The sequence below is a fragment of the Phascolarctos cinereus genome, unplaced genomic scaffold (assembly GCF_003287225.1).
Source record: "Phascolarctos cinereus isolate Bilbo 61053 unplaced genomic scaffold, phaCin_HiC Scaffold_2;HRSCAF=192, whole genome shotgun sequence".
NCBI classification, from domain to species: Eukaryota; Metazoa; Chordata; class Mammalia; order Diprotodontia; family Phascolarctidae; genus Phascolarctos; species Phascolarctos cinereus.
Genome location: NW_027555625.1, coordinates 60,550,311 through 60,569,919, shown reverse-complemented (window position 1 = coordinate 60,569,919; position 19,609 = coordinate 60,550,311). Strand labels below are relative to the sequence as shown.

Genomic DNA, 19,609 nt, shown 5'->3' with positions numbered 1-19,609 from the left:
TACTGGAGTGGTTTGCCATTTCCTTCTCAGGCTCATTTTACAGATGAGGAACTGAGGCAAACAGGGTGAAGTGACTTGCTTAGCTATTAAGTATCTGAGGCCAGATTTGAGGCCATATTCAATCTCTAATGAAATAATACTTATTATTTCAGTGTTTTCTAAACTCTTTTAGCTAAAGAACAGTTTGAACTTGAAAGGTATTGAAGAAATCCACAAATGTTCATCTTAGAAGTAGAGAGGAGAGGGGCAGCTAGGTGGTGCAGTGGATAAAGCACTAGCCCTCAATTCAAGAGAACCTAAGTTCAAATGCGGCCTCAGACACATAACACTTACTAGCTGTGTGACGCTGGGCAAGTCACTTAACCCCATTGCCTAGCCAAAAAAAGGTAGAGAGGAGGAATAGGAGGTAAAGAGAGGGGTTGGGGACATTTTGGAGTAAAATGGTTGAAATTAAGCCAGGTTCCAAATAAGCCCAAATTTGCTACTTAGAAATATTCTTTTATACATACATAATGTCATGCTTAATATTTTAGCATGGAAAATATTTTCTAGTTTGGAAAATATTGCTGAACACAGTTCAGGAAAGTCTGAATTATCCATGTGTTTAATGAAATTAGTATTCATATTGGTAAAATGCTTACATAGGAGATTATTAAACTGTGCAGCAGTAATACTTTACATGTCTATCATTGTGAAGGGAGTATCTTGGAAAATATGCTAGCTAAATATTAGTGGTCTGGGGCAGGGGTCAGCTAACTATGACTTATAGACCAAATCCAATAAAAACTTTTTTATTTTTAATGTAAATGCCATTCTTAGCTTGCAGTCAGTACAAAAAACAGGTGGTCAGTCCTCATGTAGTAGTTTTCTGGCCCCTGGTCTAATGTTTAACCCTTACTTGGGAAAGTTCGTAAGCCTTATTCTAAATTTTGTCGTAAGGTATTAAGAAGTTTTGTTATAAATTCTAGGTAATAGTAAACATTTAACAAGTGCCTACTATATGCCAAACAGTGCTAAGTGCTGTGGATACAAATAAGAAAAAGAAAGACTGTCCCTGCCTTACTAGGAATTTATAATCTGGTGGGGGAAGGCAACACACAAAAGAAAGCTGAAACAACTGAGTGGGAGGTGAAAGTGGGGAAGGTATTCGATGCAAGGTGTGGTGGAATTCAAGTCAAAGAATATATCTGGTGGGAAATGAAGAGTTAGCTGATGTTTGAGTCCTGATAGAATCTTTGGGAAGAGTTCTTTGCCCTTCCATCCAGCCCTCCAAACAGGGACGGAGAGAGTACCAAGGGTAATGAAGAGGATGGTGAATTTATTGATAAAAAGGTTACGTTATCATACATCATCAACTTTGATTCATTGCTACAATTAGGTTGCTGTTGTCATCATCGATGTATCATTCTTAGACTATTTCTTAATGTAATCATAAGAATTTTTAAAGCTTAATATGTAGATACAAGAAGCCTGAACCATCAGACCATCACCAAACATTTATTAATTGCTCCATCAGTAAATACTGCTAAGTGTAGGGGATACAAAAAAAAGGAAAAAGACAGACCTTGCCCTCAAATAGTTCACAATATAATAGAGTAGACAACAAGCAAACAATATGTACAAACAAGCAATGTAGAGAATAAATAGTAAATGATTAACAGAGAGAAGGTACTAGGATTAAATGAGGTTGGGAAAGGCTTCTTGTAGTTGTTATTTGGGATTTAAAGAATCCAGGGATGCCAGAAGTCAGAGATGAAGATGGAGAGCATTCCAGACATGGGGGACAGCCAATGAAAATGCCCAAAGCTAAGAGATGGAGTATCTTGTTTCTGAAACAACCAGAAGGTCAATGTCACTGCAGCAAAAGAGTGTGTAGGGGGGCGGAGCCAAGATGGCGGAGTAGAAGCAGTGACTTGCTTGAGCTCTCCCCCAGACCCCTCCAAATACCTATAAAAAATGGCTCTAAACAAATTCTAAAGCAGCAGAACCCACAAAAAGACAGAGTGAAACAAATTTCCAGCCCAAGACAACCTGGATGATTGATTAGAAAGATACATTGCACGGGCTGGTAGAGGAGTGCAGTTTGGCATGGGCGCTCAGGCCAGTGAACCTAGAGCAGGCCTCAGAGGACTGAATCACAGGCAGCTGTGGCGGTTTGCAGACTTCTTAACCCACGAACGCCAAAGGCAACTTAGAAGGTCAGTGGGAAAAGTCTGTTTCTGCGGTCCTGAGAGAGAAGCGAGGTGGTCTCAGCTCCATTCCCCAAGCACAGCCTGGGGCAGGGGTTGCCTCCTGAGTTTCTGAACCAAAGACTGAGGGGCAATGGAGTGGGTGATCAGAGGGAGATTGCAGGTCTCTCTTTGCCAGTGCTGAGGCAGGAATCTCTTGCTTTGCCCCTGTGCTTGGGTCTGGGTCACAGTTCTGGGCGGTGGTCCTGGGGCTCTGAGGAGGGCTGGTGTGGTGGAGCTTGTAGTGGCTGTGCAGAGCAAAGCCTCCTCACAGTCCCAGGACAGAAAGGAGTGCTTGTGGTCACTAATAGACCAGAGCACAGGCCAGGAAAGGAGTAAACACCTCGCCCCTTATCATACCACCTTGGAAGAACTGAAAATTTACAGGACCCTAGAAGTATCTCTGAAAACATCTGTATAAACCCCCGAAGCTTGGGACAGTACATTCTCTACATTGGAAGCAGTTGCTTACCGTAACAAAGAGTTTAAAACTCAAGTAATTGGCCAGGATCATGAGCAAGCAGCACAAAAAGAGTCAGACTATTTTATCTTACTTTGGTGACAAAGAAGATCAAACTTACAACCAGAAGAAGACAACAAAGTCAAAGCTCCTACACCCAAAGCCTTCAAGAAAAATACGAATCAGTCCCAGGCCTTGGAAGAGCTCAGCAGGGATTTTGAGAAGCAAGTAAGAGAAGTAGAGGAAACACTGGGAAGAGAAATGAGAGTGATGCAAGAAAATCATGAAAAACAAGTCAATAGCTTGCTAAAGGAGACCCAAAAAAATACTGAAGAAAATAACACCTTAAAAAATAGCCTAACCCAAATGGCAAAAGAGGTCCAAAAAGCCAATGAGGAGAAGAATGCCCTAAAAAGAAAACTGGCCAAATGGAAAAGGAAGTCCAAAAGCTTACTGAAGAAAATACTTCCTTAAAAATTAGAATAGAGCCATTGGAAGCTAGTGACTTTATGAGAAATCAAGACAGTGTAAAACAAATCCAAAAGAATGAAAAAATAGAAGACATTGTGAAATATCTCATTTGAAAAACAGCTGACCTGGAAAATAGATTGAGGAGAGGGAATTTTAAAATTATTGGACTATCTGAAAGCCATGATCAAAAAAAGAGCCTAGACATCATCTTTCAAGAAATTGTCAAGGAAAACTGCACTGATATTTTAGAACCAGAGGGCAAAATAGAAATTGAAAGAATTCATCGATCTCCTCCTGAAAGAGATCCCTAAAGGAAAACTCCTAGGAATATTGTAGCCAAATCCCAGAATTCCCAGGTCAAGGAGAAAATATGGCAAGCAGCCAGAAAGAAACAATTCAAGTATGGTGGAAACACAATCAGGATAACACAAGATTTAGCAGCTTCTACGTTAAAGGACCAGAGGGCATGGAATACAATATTCCAGAGGGCATGGAATACAGTATTCCAGAGGGCAAAGGAGATAGGACTACAACCAAGAATCCAGCAAAACTGAGTATAATCCTTCAAGGGAAAAAAAATGGTCATTCAGTGAAATAGAGGACTTTCAAGCATTCTTTTTTTTTTTAAATTTTATTAATTTATTTTGATTTATCAACAATCACTTCCATATGCTTTTGAGTTGAAAATTTTTCTCCCCCTTCCTCCCCCCAACCCTCCCCAAGACAGCGCACAATCTGATATAGGCTTTACATTTGCATACCCATGAAACATATTTTCACATTACTGAAGTTGTAAGTAAAAGTTAAAACCAATAGGAGAACCATTAGAAAGATGAAACAAAACTCAACAGAAGGTAAAAATAAGTGATAGCGATTCGACTTCCATAGTTCTTTCTTTGGATGTGGACAGCATTTTCCATCCCGAGGCCTCTGGAGATGTCTTAGATCCTTGTAATGCTGAGAAGGGTTCAGTTTAACAATCTTAGTCATTGCATAACGTCGCTGTTATTGTGTACAGAGTCCTCTTGGTTCTACTCACTTCACTCAGCATCAGACCATATAAGTCTTTCCAGTGTTTTTCTGAAGTCAGCCTGTTCAGCATTTCTTATAGCACAATAGCATTCCATTACATTCATATACCACAACTTGCTTAGCCATTCCCCAGTTGATGGGCATCCTCTCAATTTCCAGTTCTTCAAGCATTCTTGATAAAAAGACCAGAGCTGAGTAGAAAATTTGACTTTCAAGTACAAGACTCAAGTGGAACATGAAGAGGTAAACAGGAAAGAGAAATCATAAGAAACTTATTAAGGTTGAAAGATGATATTTATAACTCATGAGACCTTTGTCAGAATTAGGGTAGTTGGAGGGAAAAAATTGTATGGATGGATGGATAGATGGATAGATGGATGGATAGATAGAGGGCACAGGGTGAGTTGAAGATTAAGGGGTCATATCTGGAGAGTAAAATTAAGGGATGAGAGAGGATTACACTAGGAGAAGAAGAAAGGATGAGGTAGAATGGGGTAAATTATCTCACAAAAAAAAAACAAAAGAAAAGGCTCTTACAGTGGAGGGGAAATGGGGGAAGGTGAGAGGGAATGAGTGAATCTTATTCTCATAGGATTTGGCTTAAGGAGGAAATAACATACACATGCAATTGGGTATGGAAATCTGTCTTACCCTACAGGAAAATAGGGGGAGAAGGGGACAAGAGAGCAGGGGGATGATAGAGAGGAGGGCAGATTGGGAAAGGGGGTAATCAGAAGCAAATACTTCTGAGGAGGGACAGGGTCAAAAGAAGGAATAGAATAAATGGGAGGGCAGGATAGGATTAAGGGAAATAGAGTTAGTTTTTCACAACATGTCTACTATGGACGTGTTTTGCATAACTGCACATGTACAACCTATATTGAGTTGCTTGCCTTTTCAATGAGGGTGGGTGGGGAGGGAGGGAGGGAGAAAATTTGGAACCCAAAGTTTTAAAAACACATGTTTAAAAAAAATGTTTTCACATGCAACTGGGAAATCAGAAATACAGGAAATGGGGTACAGAAGTCTATCCTGCCCTACAGGAAAATAGAAGGAGAAGGGGATAAGAGAAGGGGGGGAGAGATAGAAGAGAGGGCAGACTAGGGGAAGAGGTATTCAGAATGCATGCCATCTTGGGGTGGGGGAGGGGCAAGATGGGGTGAAAATATGGAATTCAAAATCTTGTGGAAGTAAATGTTGAAAACTAAAAATAAATTTATATATAAAAAAAGAAAAAGAAAACTAAAAATAAGTAAATTTATATATATTTTTTAAAGTGTGTAGGGAGGTCTAAGGTATAGGAAGACTGGGAAGGATATAGGGGAGTTATGTTAGGTTATGAAGGGTTTTGAATGCCAAAGAGATTTTGTGTTTGAACCTGGAGGTAATAGGGAGCTACTGTGGATGACATGGTTAGATCCCAGTTTCAGGAAATTCACTTTTTGTCAGGAGAATAGAATGGAATGGAGACAGATTCATGGCAGGCAGACCAACCAGCAGCCTGTTGAAAAAGTCCAAGTATGAAGGCCTGCACCAGGGGGTTGGCAATGTCTGAGGAGATAAAAGGAACGTATTCCAGATGTGTTATTAAGGTGAAGTGCTTGATGGTAATAGGAAAGTTGGGGGTGGGGGAAGTTTAGGGGAAAAAGTAATGAGTTCAGTTTTAAACATGATTGAGTTTAAGATGTCTACTAAACATTCCATTTTGAGATATCCATGGCAATTGGAGATGGGCGCTTGGAGGTGTTCAGAGAAGGGAAGGGCTGAATAAGTAGATTGTAGAAGCACCAGCAGAGAGTAATGGTATTTAAATCCGTGGTTGCTAATGAGATCATCAAGTGAAGTAGAACAGAGGGAGAAGAGAAAGGCTAGGACAGAGGCCTGTGGGACACTCACAGGTAATGGGTTTAACCTGGATGAAGTTCCAGCAAAGGTGCCTGAGGAGTAGTCTGATGGGTAGGAGGAGAACAAGAGAGTTGTTTCCTGAAAACCTAAGAGAATAATTTATCAAGGAGAAGATGGTGATTGACAGTGTCAGAAGCTGCAGAGGTCAAGAAGAGTAAGGATTGAGAAAAGGCCTCTAGATTTGGCAATTAGGAGATCTTTAATAGCTTTGGAGAGAGAGCGGTTTCTTCAGGTAGTTGCTCTCACCCTCCCTTATCAACCTCTGAAAGCCCAGAAAATGTTGCCCCAGGAAAAACCCTGGAACAGCTGAACCAGAAGAAAGACGGAAGCAGTGGTGCAGTAGCCCAGGTAGCTTGAAGGATTAACAGGAAAGTCCCCTCTTGCCCTGGGGGAAGGGGATGAGTACTGGTAGAAGGCATCCCAGCAAGCCAGCAGAAAGCCCCATTTTATCACACCAGGAGGACATCTTGAAGCCCAGGCGGTGGAGCAGGCAAACACCAACACCTGGACCTCTGAGTACCTCAGTGAGGGTGAGGAAACCGGTGAAAATCAGCTCAGAAAACCACCAGGTGCCAGGGCATTCTACAGCAAACGGATCTCCCAGTGCCTGAGCAAAAATAAGGGAAGCAGCACTACAAAGGGCCCCAGGCAGATAAACACCCTGCAACATCCATCTGAAAGGAGCTGAAGAAAGCTAAAGGAAAGGAAAAGCAGGCAACCTAGAGTTGCCCTAGAGTTCCAGCCTTGCTTTTGTGCCCAACACCAGGTAAGCTGCCAGAACCCTACAGCCTCCAGTTGCCAACATCGGAGGCCCCAGCACACAAAGCCAGTGACCAAGACCTAGGCTCCCAACACAAGAAACTTGGGTCAGTGCCCTCTGCTCCCCAGAAGGAGAGCTCAATCTCTTTAAAGGCCAGAGAGAGCAGTTTCGTTGGAATGATGAGGTTGGAAGCTCAATTGAAGGAGATTAAGAGAAGTATGAAAAGGGAGTGGAGGCATCTTTTACCGTCTACTCAGATTGTTTTGACATAAAGGGCAGAAGAGATACAGGACAACGAAATCCCCAATGAAAGGATTAAGTGAGGGATTTTTTGAAGGTGGAGGAGACGTGGGCACATTGGTAAGCAGTAGGTTAGGACTATTCAAGGAGAGACTGAAGATATGACAGTAGGGATGACAGAGGTGGCAGTCTGTTGGAGGAGATGGGATGGAATGAGAGAGATCACTTGTGGAGGTAGGAGGTTTGCTTTGGCAAAGAGTAAGGTCAGCTGCTCACATGAGACAGGAGAAGGAGGAGAGAGTGGCAGAAAGCATCTGAGTGATAGGAGATAAGGAAGAGGGGAGAAGAGGGAGCTTTCAGCAAATGGCCTCAGTTTTTTTTTCTGTAAAATATGAAGTTAAGGTTTTCAGCTGAGAGGGAAGCCATGAGACATTTGAGGAAGAATGAAAAGATTTGAGAAAGCCACTGTGGAGAGTGGAATAGTGAGCTGTTACATGAGATATAGAAATATTGAAGAGTAGCAGTGAATACCCAGTTTAGATTCTATAATAAAATTTTGTAGTGGACTTAGTAAAAGTTGTGTGATTTATTATTTCCACCTTCATTTAATAGTATGTAGGAACAAGGACAGTTGAAGGCAACTAGGTAACATGATGGCTAGACCATGGCTCCGGAGTCAGGAAGATGCAAGTTCAAGTCCCGCCTCAGACACTTCCTAACTGTGTGATTCTGGGCAAGTCTCTTAACCTCAACTGGTTCCTTTCTAATTTTAGCTGCATTGGTTTTGTTTGTGAAAAAATTTAAATTTGTATGCAATAAAAATCAACTGTTTCATCCTTTATAATCCTTTCTATTGATTGTCATGAATTCTTTTCTTGTCCATAGATCAGAAAAGTAATTTCTTCCTTGTTTTTCTAATTTGCTATACACATGCACACATACAATAATTTGCTTTTGTATCTAAATCATATATTTGGAGTTTATCTTGGTATACAATGTGAAATATTGGTCTAAACTTAATTTCTGCCAGACTCCTGTTCAGTTTTCCCAGCAATCATTAACAAATAGTGAATCCTTTCCCTAGTAATTAAGAGTTTAACTAACATTAAGCTGCTGTGTTCTTTATTTCTGTAATTTGTGTACTTAATATGTTCTACAGATTGAGCTTTCTGTTTTTAAAGTCAATGAGCGTTTTTCGTTGTTGTTGAGTCGTTTCAGTCATATCTGACTCTTCGTGTCCCCATTTGAGGTTTTCTTGGTAAAGGTACTGGGGTGGTTTTCCATTTCCCTCTCCAGCTCATTTTACAGATGAGGAACTGAGGCAAACAGGGTTGAAAGACTTGCCCAGGGTCACATAGCTAGTAAGTATCTGAGGTCAGATTTGAACTCATGATGAATCTTCTTAATTCCAAGCCCAGTTTTCTGTCCACTGCTCCACCTAGCTGCCCAGCAAGTCCTTACTGTGTGCCAGTCTCTGTGGTAAGTTCTGGAAATATGAATATAAGCAGACTGATAGCCACTCCCTAGAGGAGCTTTTATTCTAATGGGAGAGGACAACACTAAAAAGTAGGGGGAGAGGGTGGGGAAGTTTTTGAAGTATATCCTGGAAAAGAAGGTGACATGACTAGCTTGTTGGTTTTGGTCCTTCATTTTTGATCATGGCTTTCAGGTAGTCCAGTAATTTTTAAATTATCTCTCCTGGATCTGTTTTCTAAGTCAGTTGTTTTTCCAATGAGATATTTCACGTTGTCTTCTATTTTTTCATTCTTTTGATTGTTTTATAATTTCTTTATTTCTTATAGAGTCATTAGTTTCCATTTTCTCCCTTCTAATTTCTAAGGAATTATTTTCTTCATTGAGATTTTTGGACCTCTTTTTCCATTTGGCCAATTCTGCTATTCAAGGTATTCTTCTCCTCATTGGCTTTTTGGAGCTCTTTTGTTGTTTTTTGTTGTTTTGTTTTGTTTTTTGGCTAGGCAGTGGGGTTAAGTGACTTGCCAGGGTCACACAGCCAGTAAGTGTCAAGTGTCTGAGGCTGGATTTGAACTTAGGTCTTCCTGAATTCAGGGTTGGTGCTGTATCCACTGTGCCACCTAGCTGTCCTTAGTCTATTTTGTAAAATGTTATTTTCTTCAGTATTTTTTGGGTCTCCTTGCTAAAGCAAGCTGTTGACTTGTTTTTCATGATTTTTTTTGCATCACTCTTATTTCTCTTCACAGTTTTTCCTCTACTTCCCTTACTTGCTTTTCAAAATCCTTTTTGAGCTCTTCCATGGCCTGAGACCAATTCATATTTTTCTTGGAGGCTTTGGATGTAGGAGCTTTGACTTTGTTGTCTTCTTCTAGTTGTGTTTTGATCTTATTTACCACCAAAGTAAGATTTTATAGTCTGATTTTTTTTCCCCTTCTGTGTTCCCAGCTAATTACTTGACTTTTTAACTCTTTGTTAAGGTAGGGCTCTGTTTCCAGTGTGGCGGGTGTACTGTCCCAAGCTTCGGGGGTTTTGTGCAGCTGTTTTCAGAGGTACTTCTAGGGACCTATAAATTTTTAGTTCTTTCAAGGTGGTATCATCAAAGGTGAGGTGTTTACTCCATTCCTGGCCTGTGCTCTGATCTATGAGTGACCGCAAGCACTCTTTTCTGCCTTGGAACTATGAGCAGGATTCCTCTTGCACTGCTGCCTCAAGCTCCACCACACCAGCACTCCTCCTTGCCAGGACTGCGACCATATCCAAGCACAGGCAAAGCAAGAGAATCCTGCCTCTCAGCAAAGAGATCCCTGCAATCTCCCTCTGATCAGCTGCTTGATACCCTGCCTCCATCTGTGGGCTGAGAGCTCCAGAAGCAGCCACCACCACTGTCCCAGGGCTGGGGCAGGACCAGGCTTCTCTCTCACTCAGCTTCAGCTGACCTTCTAAGTTGTCTTTGGTGTTTGTGGATTCAGAAGTCTGGAAACCACTATAGCTGCCAGTGATTCAGTCCCCTGAGGCCTACTCTGGTTTGCTGGGTCATCTTTGCATGTGCAGCCCACACTGAACCGTACTTCTCTCCCAGCCTGGCACAACAGACCTTTCCCATCAACCATCCAGGTTGTCTTGGACTGGAAATTTGTTTCACTCTGTCTTTTTGTGGATTCTGCTGCTCTAGAATTTTAGAGTCATTTTTTTTTACAGATATTCAGAGTGGTTTGGGGGAGAGCTCAAGCAAGTCACTGCTTTTACTCTGCCATGTCGGTTCCGCCCCGGTCCTTCATTTTTGAAGAGGACCGACGACATCACAAGGTGATGTCTTGACTTGCTGGTGAATTGGATTTAAGTGAGTCAGAGACTGGCTTAAATATTAAATAGATATTCTAAGAGTAGCTGTCCAGTCAGAGGGAGGGGCCAGAGGAGTGGGAGGATACTTCCAGTGTTTGAATTCCTAGGCTGGTATTATCTTCCAGAATGAAGAGGTTTAGTAAAGAAGCTTTCAAATGCAGCCTGAAGAAAGATGAGGAATTTTTAACCAGTAATGAATCATTTTAATGGTTACTGCTTTGTAGTATCATTTGATAGCTGGTACCAAAAGACCTCCTTCCTTTCCACTTTTTTGTTGTTACCCTTGAAGTCTTGATCATTTTGTCTCTCGATATGAATTTCATTATTTTTTTCCAGCTTAATAAAATAATCCTTTGATTGTTTGATTGGTACAGCGCTGAATTAGAGTTATTCAAGGGAAAAGTGATTAGATTTTCATATAATTGGAAGTCCTTATTACCTAAACCTAGATAAAATATGAATAGTTTGCAATAATAGGTAAGGTGTAGTATGAGAGGAGGTTTTATGGAAAGTTCAGTTTAACTTTGATTGTCATTGCAGTGGATTGTCAGGTCACCAGATTAAAAAAAAAAAAAGGAATGGGACATGAGGCAGAGAGTATTCTGTCACAGGGCTTGATTATGGGAAATGTGGATTGAACCACGTTTCAAGATTTTTTTGTATTCAATTTTATTTTAATAGTATTCTAGTGCTTCAGTCCAGGGTGGAAGAACCTGAAAAGTAGGGACAGGGTTGAGAGTGGAGTAATGTAAAGAATATTCCGTAGGGTTTCTGTGGTATAGTAGAAATGGTGAAGGAGTAGTAATCAAAATACCTGGCTTCTATTTCTGGTTATTTCTCTACTCTCTTCCTCATTTTTCTCTTTTTTAAAATGAAATTGGAATAAAGTAAGTTACAAGGTCTCTTCCAATTCTTAAAAGTTCTGATATTCAAATAGATCTGTGATCTCAGAAGTTTTTCCAACATCTACTCCTGCCCATTCTGTGCAACTCTTGACCTTGTCCTCCCAAAAGTGAAAGGGTGAGGGGAAGCATCCATCCTGTGTGCTGGAAACCTTCTTTCCTTTGTCCCAGTCTTGTGAGGGCAATAATGGAGCCTACCATCCCCTGTGTTTCCTCAAATGATCCTGCCATCTTTTTGTCTCATACAAACTTGGAAACAAAAAAACCTTGCTTCCTTTTATAACAGAAGGAAAGCAGAGGAATACAGGTATGCAAAGCATTGGTAGAGTTGAATGTTAAATATGGAGTCATTATTGACCAGTCAGTGTAGGTTTTCTTTATTGCTAGGGAGGGATACTGGATACTGGTACTGCCATAAGAATGGCTGGGACACATTTGGTTTTTATGCTATAGTCACTTTCTAGCATACTCACTCCTTGCTCCATGTCTCCCTTATAAAAGAAAAACAGGCAAAACCACATGGCACAGACCACCTCAGATATTGTGTGCATCATCTAATTCTGTAATGATCACTCCCCTTTCAGAAGGAAAATGTATTTGTGCCCTTTGAAACCTAGATTAGTCACTTGGTTTTGTTGGAGAGGCTCTTTTAATGTTGTTTTCCTCTATGTATTATAGTCATTATGCATGTTGTCCTCACAAATCTTCCCTCTTTTTCTGAATTCTTCCTGTTAGTCATTCCATTACATTCATATACCAAGGGTTTCTTCAGTCATTCTCAGTTATTGGGGAATATACTTTGTTTCTAGTTTTTTGCTACATGTGATTAGATTTAGCAAATTTTTTTTACTCCTGAATAGAGAGGATGTTCGTTGCATTTCATTCCCCACCGCTTCTTAGGCATTCGGTCTCTTATTGTTTGTAGCTCAGACTTTATCCTCCTGTTGCTTAAGAAGCTTCAGTAGCCCTGCATTGTCTGTAGGATAACCCACAGACTCTTTTGTTTGGCATTTTTTAAGCCAATCTGTCCCAGCCTGCCTTTCTAGGCTGAGTACACATTACTTCCTCTTGTCTACTCTGTGCTCCTTTTACACTGGCCTACACTTACAGTTCCATCTTTTGCCTCTTGCCTTTGTACTCTCTCTCTCTCTCTCTCTCTCTCTCTCTCTCTCTCATGCCCGGAATGCTGTCCCTCTCAGAACCCCTGGCATCCTTGAAGAAGGTGACATTTGAACTAAACCTTGAAAAAACCTTTTCTGATTACCCTAGTCTCCCCTGGTCTCTAGTCAATGTGTATGTATTTCTTATGTATTCTGTATTAATGTATTTGGTGAATATTTTCATTCCTCACGTAAGCTCCTTGAAGGCAGAAATTTCCGCTTTTATATCTCTAGGCTCAGCATCTATCCCAATGTCTATTGCCAGGACACCTCACGCTTGCTTAATAAATGCTTGTTGAAAGAATGATTAAAGAACAGAAATTTAAAACCAGAAATTTAATCCCCATGAGTTCCGTTGGCTGCACATGTTTGTTGGATCAAATCATTATCTCCTTGGCTACAAAGGAGCTTAGAATATTTGGGGAAAAGCATGCTATTCAGGTTTTATGAGGAGAATTAATTTTATTTAAACAATCATTCAGAAATTGTTGCCTTCAAAATAGCTAACATGAGAGACTATCTTATTACATCTGTATTGCTTTTGCTCAAATCATTTTTGGAGCTCTCATCTTGAACTTAACTTCCGTGTCTTCCTCTACATGTTCTGTGCTTTTTCTAATGTCATTGCCTAACCTTGAATAATATACTTTATATCTGCCAAGTTAGCACTGAATTTTCATTCTAACGGTGTATTAATTGGTGTGCATTGGAATTTGTGCATTTTTGTAAGAGTGTGCATCATGCGGTGTGGTGACTATGCCACCCTTTTCTTGGAGGCATAATATCATGTGCTAATCCTGCTGTTCCAATAATAAAAACATTTTATTGCCTATAATAGCTCCTCTTTTAAACATTTTAATTATGAATCTAGAGTTGTGAAGTTGCTGTATCTCAGACCTTTATGGTCTAAAATAACTTGTATAAAAGCCAACCAAGTCTTGATGCAACTTGTTAGAGAGAGTACCTTTCCCACCATATTTGTGGTGGCACGTGCCCCCCCCCCCATCGCAAGCTAACCAAAATCACAGCTGCATCCCTACTGTAGAGGGAGAGTTGTGTTAAATATAGCCTTCCGTGCTGGTGTAGTGAAAGTTGACACTATACCACTTGGATAGTACCACCACTTGTAGGATGTGTGTAGTCACAATCAAAGCTAAATATATTACACTAAATTCATCTTGTGTAGTTATGGTGATTCTTGACATAAACATAGCTATTTTGGCATTGCATGTCCCTAATAAGCAAAATAGTCTTATCTAAAGAAATATATGTTGTACTCTACCCTTAATAACTCAGTAACATGAACATTGAACAATTATATCATGGGAATCACACAATAAATAGATTTATAGAATGTTGGAGCTAGAAGGGGCACTGTAGATAATCTTATTCCAGTCCCCCACTTACAGGTAGAAGCCTATATATGAAGAATGAGCCATTAATAAATAGCATTTGTCATGTTGCTCAAATGATAGAACTATTTCTTTAAGTGTAGCTTTTAGTGATGAATTATAAATTTTGCCATTAACTGAATTCGTTTATATAGAGCACCTAATGATGATATATAAAGTTTTTTTTTTTAGTGTGGCACAGGAATTCAGGACCAGCATGAATACGGTTATCTAGTGAGAAACTGATTTCTCTTGCAAAGCAAGAGAGGTGATGCAACCATAGCAGAAAAAAAATGAAATTTCGAGTCAGAAGACTTGGGTTTTAATTCTGCCTCTTCTTCTCACTATTTATATGGTGTTGTACAAGTCATTTAAAGTTCTGGGGCTTCAGTTTCCTCATCACTAAATAGGGAGACTATATTAAATGATCTCCATGGCTTTTTCTGCTTCTGAATCTATTGCAAAAAAACAGACTCCCTACTGTTGATTTACTTGAAAACATGGGGTAAGAGGGAGGGAATAGGAACTGAGAGTAAGTGGTTTGAGGAATGTTCACTATATTGGACATTTCCATTATTCAAGAAACCCTACACCATAGGATATTTTTCTTTGTTCTTTCTCAGGGAACGATAATGAAAAAGTATTTGTTAAGCCCTTATTATAAGTCAAGTACCGTGGTAAATGCTGGGATTACAAATAGGAAAACAAGACAATTGCTATTTTCAAAGGAGCTTAAGCTCTGACTGGGAGAGACACAGCACATGCAAAAGAGTTCAGGTACAGGGCAAATGGAAAAGCCTAGAAGTCCTAATGTTGATGCAGCAGGGCAAATGGTAAGACTCAGAGGTCCTTGAGATGCATCAGCAAATCAGCTGACAGTACTTGGGAGTCTGGAATGTATAGTGGCCTGGCAGACAGCAGGTCTTCCACATAACTTTTTCTGCTTATTCAAGTGCTGTCTATTTAGTGGTGAAGGGAAAAGGGCATTACAAGAATACCTGGGAGTGAAGGGCATACTGTGGCAGTTGAGAAAAGGGGCCCCTACCAAGGGAAGAAGGAACAACTTTTCTGCCTCAAATTGTGCCATACGTTTCTTCAGACAAATGTCCCTGAATTAAGACATTACTGTGAAAAGGAACAAAGGTTTATATAGTAATGGTATGGATAGTTGAATGCTATGTAGACCAACAAAATGGAAGAAGACTAGATACTTTCCCAGATCCTCATGACCTCTCAGATCTCTTCAAAATAAGAATTATTCCCAAGAGATAAAAACAATTTCAGCTGTTTTCATGGTGTAAGACAGTAAGAACCCTAAAAAGGATGAATTGACAGCAGAGAAGGCTAATGTCTAATGCGCTGACTCACCCCTCCCTTTCCTATCAGCTACCATGCTATGGCAGGACAGCACCAGGCAACCCACAGTGTCACAATAGGATTTAATTTTCCTCTTCCCTCTGAAACCTCACCTATTGAAAACCAAAAGGCAGAAGTTTGTTCTGGCTAGGACTGCACTATGAAACAGAAGGGACAGGGGCAGGGTGCCATCATGTATGGTTCCACCAGGCCTACAGTAAAGGGAATTTATTGCCAGCTGTAGTCAGTTCTCTACTATCAGAAAGTCATTTGGAGCAGAGACGGAATTGTCCAGCATGAGAGGAAACTGAGACTGAAGCTGCTTTGAAGTACAGCTGCCAGGGAAACTGAAATTAATAAGGAAGGAATCAAAAAGTTAACAATAGAGGAAAAAGAATCTGGAAGCCATCTTCCTATCTATTGTTGATATTTTTTCTGTTGGTTTATCTCCTTGTGCTCAAGAAGAAAAAAGACCAAAGCTCTCAGGAGGAGTAAAATTCTGTTGACCTTGAGCACAAGAAGATAAACAGGGAAAAAATATGAGTAATAACAGCAAGATGGCCTCTAGATCATCAATGAACAAATACTACAAGATCGAGGGAAAGATTCCACACCTGATGAGGCAGATGGTCTTATGAATTCTCAAGAGAATGTGGAGCCACAGTAGGATGATCCCAAATGATTTTAAAGAGAAATGATATTAATGGTGAAAGCCAAATTCATGGCCTGCATAGCAGAAATAATTAGCATTATAAAAACTTGAATACATGATGGTAAACCTCACCAAAGAAACAGAACAACTGATTGGAAATGCAAGTACACAGAAATAAAGAGACATCTGGAAGAAGAGAAGCAAAAAACAATAATGTTAAAAGAAAACATGATCTCCATATAAGTAAAATATATTGCTCTTGAAGACAGATGTGTAGAAACAATTTAAGGATTGTGGGTCTCCCAGAAAAATTATGACAAGTCAAAAACCCTAAACAACATAATGTTAGGAATAATATAAGAAAATTTCCCAGAACTTCTGAACATAGACAACAAAGTGCCAATCAAAAGAATCTACAGATTACCTCTAGGAAAATACCTTATGCTGCAAACTTTTAAGACACATAGTTGTAATTCTGCAAGAAACTAGGAGAAAGACTTTCAAATATAAATGAAAAGAAATTTGAGATTAACTTTTCAGTGCCTAGGCAGCTCCTTGGAACTATACTGAGGGAACTGTGTATCTGCATCTGTGAAGGGCACTCCCGACACAAACAGCCATACATAAATTAAATGACCAGGATTGGAATTACCCTCGTGTGAGGGTGGGCAAGTTGACTCCTTTATGACAGTAAAATGGTGGCAGCGTCTCTAGTAATTCCTTCACAGGGTTGTTGTGGATCAAATGACTTACTATATGTAAAACATTTTGTAAATCTTAAAGTACTTCATGTAAATGCCAGTTCTCATTTTTTTGTAATCTGGCACTATGTAGTCATACAATCTGATGTCACAGTCATCCATTCTGTTAAGAGCCTTGATTGGCAGAGGTAGCTAATACTTTAGCTACTAAATCCCTATGACTAAATTTGCTAGAATAACCAAGATTCTTTACAAATAAAGGGTAACTCCAATTTAAAATTAACTCAACATAAAAATTCCCTTTGAGTTCTTCACCAGGCAAGGCATTGCAGTAAATGACCATACTTTGTAGTTTGCTCCATTCAGTAGCTATGTCTTCTTCTCTGACACAGACCATTTTATTTCTGACTTGGAATACCAGCCATCAGGTTCAGCCAAGAAATGGATTCAACCCAGTCAGCTCTCATATCCAACTCCTTTGTGGAGAACCTAGAAGGGTGAGTGTTTATTAAACTGCTTCAGTTTTTGTGTGCACAAATCTGGTAATTGCATGCACAAATCAGGTAGTTAAGCATGCAATTACCTGATTTGCATGCGCAGAAGTGAGGGTATGCATGTGCATAGTAAGTATCCCCTTTTGCATTTGTATCCATTGTACTGATAGCTAAAATTTCGCTGAGACACTCAGCATTTAAAACTAACCACATTAAACCTCTTAGGCTCTTCTTAAATTATAGTGAGAGTTTGAACTAAAAGCAAACACTTGCTATGATTTATTAAACTAAGCTGAGGGTGATCAAAGTAGCTTTTATGTCCAGGTCTCAGGTTAAAATTTCTAGAGGTGCATGGGGTCAGAACCAGGGTATTGGACTAATAATCATTTCTGAAACCCAGCTGCAGCACCTGTAACTCTTCCTCGAGGTTCTTTGCTCTATAACTTAAAGATCTGAGCATCAGTGTCTTCATCTGTAAAATTAAAAGGTGAGATTAGATCTCCATCTCTGGCATCCTTTGAAGTTTTAACTTCCTCTGCAGGCTAATAGGGTGTGTGAGCCTAACCTAGTCTAGGCTGAAAGATAACCACAATTTTGGAGAAGTGTGGCAATATGAAATAAGAATGATGTGAGAAAATATGACTCCAAACAGTTAAGCTCTCACATTTCCAGAAGAGAGCTTTGCTGTGTATTTGACCTATTGGCCGTTTAGCTGAGATGGGCAAACCTAAACTCTTGGAAGCTATAATCTGTATTTTAGATGCCCATTTCTATCCTGGGAGCTTTTCTGGTAGTGATTATCTGCCCTTCTATACTCTCCCAATCCAAGACCCTAGTAGATACTGTAGAAGTGCAATTATCAGAATGGGATGGTGGTGGTGGTGTTTTTTTTACAGTGCCATTTGAAGCTTAACTTGCATTGTTTTTAAGTCTTTTCAGTAGAGTGAATAATTAAAACCATGTTTAACAAATGAGGAAACCAGTCCAAAGACATTAAATAACTTGCCCGAGGTCACACAGTTGAATTAGTGATGGAGCTAGAGCTATAACACAGCCCTTTTGATTTCCCATTCAGTGCTCTTAATTTTTGAATTCCATTTGTTTTCTGTTAGGTAGTTTGTTTTTAGAAGACATTGTACCAAAAAATCTTGCCAAGTACAGATCAAACTAAAAATGTACCTTCTACATGCTTAACTTTTCCTTTATGAGCTGTTTAAATATTTTTTAAAGATTTTCTTGCATATGTTCATACACTTCATATTCATTTTTAGTAAGTGCATTGTCATCAGAAATTCTTTCCCAAATTCAGCCATACTGTTATATTTTGTGATGTCACAAGTCTTTGAATTTAAACAGAAAGTCAGCTCTGTGCTTTTTTTTAACCATTGTTAAAGTTTGCTTTTCACAAAAAGAATGATCCCTTGCTCTTCTTTTGTAGTAGCTAGTTAGCTGGAAAGACCCCCCTGCTAGTTCTCTTAGGAGCTAGACTAGTAGTGGAAATTCAAAGGAGAGGGATAGCTTCAGATCACTTACTTTATTTTCCTTTGATAACAAACTAAGGTAATAATACCTTTTTTTCGTGGTTAGATCCTATCTTGATTCTATACATTTTTTCCCCTCTATATCTACTTAATTGTAGATGAATAAAAGGTACTAGTTCTAGTAACACCCTGAGCTTTCTTAGGACAATCTTCTAGGAAGGATCTTAAAAATCCTAAACCCCAAAATCAAGACAGCTGTATGTGTGTTTGAAAGGTCCAGACTCCACCTATTTCCCCAGTGATTATTATGGGAATTTCTTAGTAGCTGAGAGAAACAAGAAATCCACAAATATAAGAGCTCTTTTTCCCCCTACTCCTTCACCTGAAGAAGTTGGAACCATCAGGCTTTTACCTTATGGGGTCAAGAACCATGTTTTTATAATGGGCCCCTGGAGATTTGGGAACAGCTACAGATGGTACTGATATCTTTTATGGGACTAGAATCCCTACTCAACACCTCTTGATTTTTTTTTTTTGTCGTGTTCTCTAATTCATCAGGTGGTCATTTTCAGTAACTTTCCATTTTTATCAGTAGCAAATTCCTAAGCTACAAGATACCCAGGTTTCCTCATACCACTGAAACTCTCTTATTTTATCCTTATCTCCTTGTTGGTTCTTTATGTTTCCATCTTATGTTTCCATGACTTTGAGCTCTTCTTTTAGGTCTTCATCATCAATTTGCCCAGGATGTGAAAAAGGATTATAAAGAGGCTTTGTCCTCCCATTCCTACTTTACCTAATTCTCTCCCTTCTGTCATTTCCTAAGACCATTTGAATCCTAAGCCCCTTCTCTTACTAACTAGAAGTACAGTAATGATTCTCTCCTCATACCTACCATCTCAGGACATGTAATTTTGACTACACAAAAGTACTTAGACATAAATTTCAAATATGTATGTATGTGTATCATGCTTGTGCAGTTTAAACTTGTAAGATGTTATAGGAAAACCACTGAATTTGTAGTCAGAGGGCCTTGGTTAAAATTCTGACTCTACAACTTA

The 19,609-nt window shown here is 39.6% G+C and overlaps 1 protein-coding gene across 3 annotated transcripts in view; it reads left to right on the top strand.

The window, feature by feature from the left end:
• NFATC3 (nuclear factor of activated T cells 3) overlaps positions 1–19,609 on the top strand; it is a 186,129-nt gene that overhangs the window by 138,047 nt on the left and 28,473 nt on the right. Inside the window, exon 10 of one of the 3 annotated variants that reach the window (XM_020989295.2) lies at positions 16,966–17,070. The exons of the other annotated variants lie outside the window; for them this stretch is intronic. Within the exon in view, the coding sequence (XP_020844954.1) occupies positions 16,966–17,066 (101 nt within the window). The 3' untranslated portion in view covers positions 17,067–17,070. The remainder of the gene's footprint in view (positions 1–16,965; positions 17,071–19,609) is intronic. 3 annotated transcript variants of the gene reach the window in all.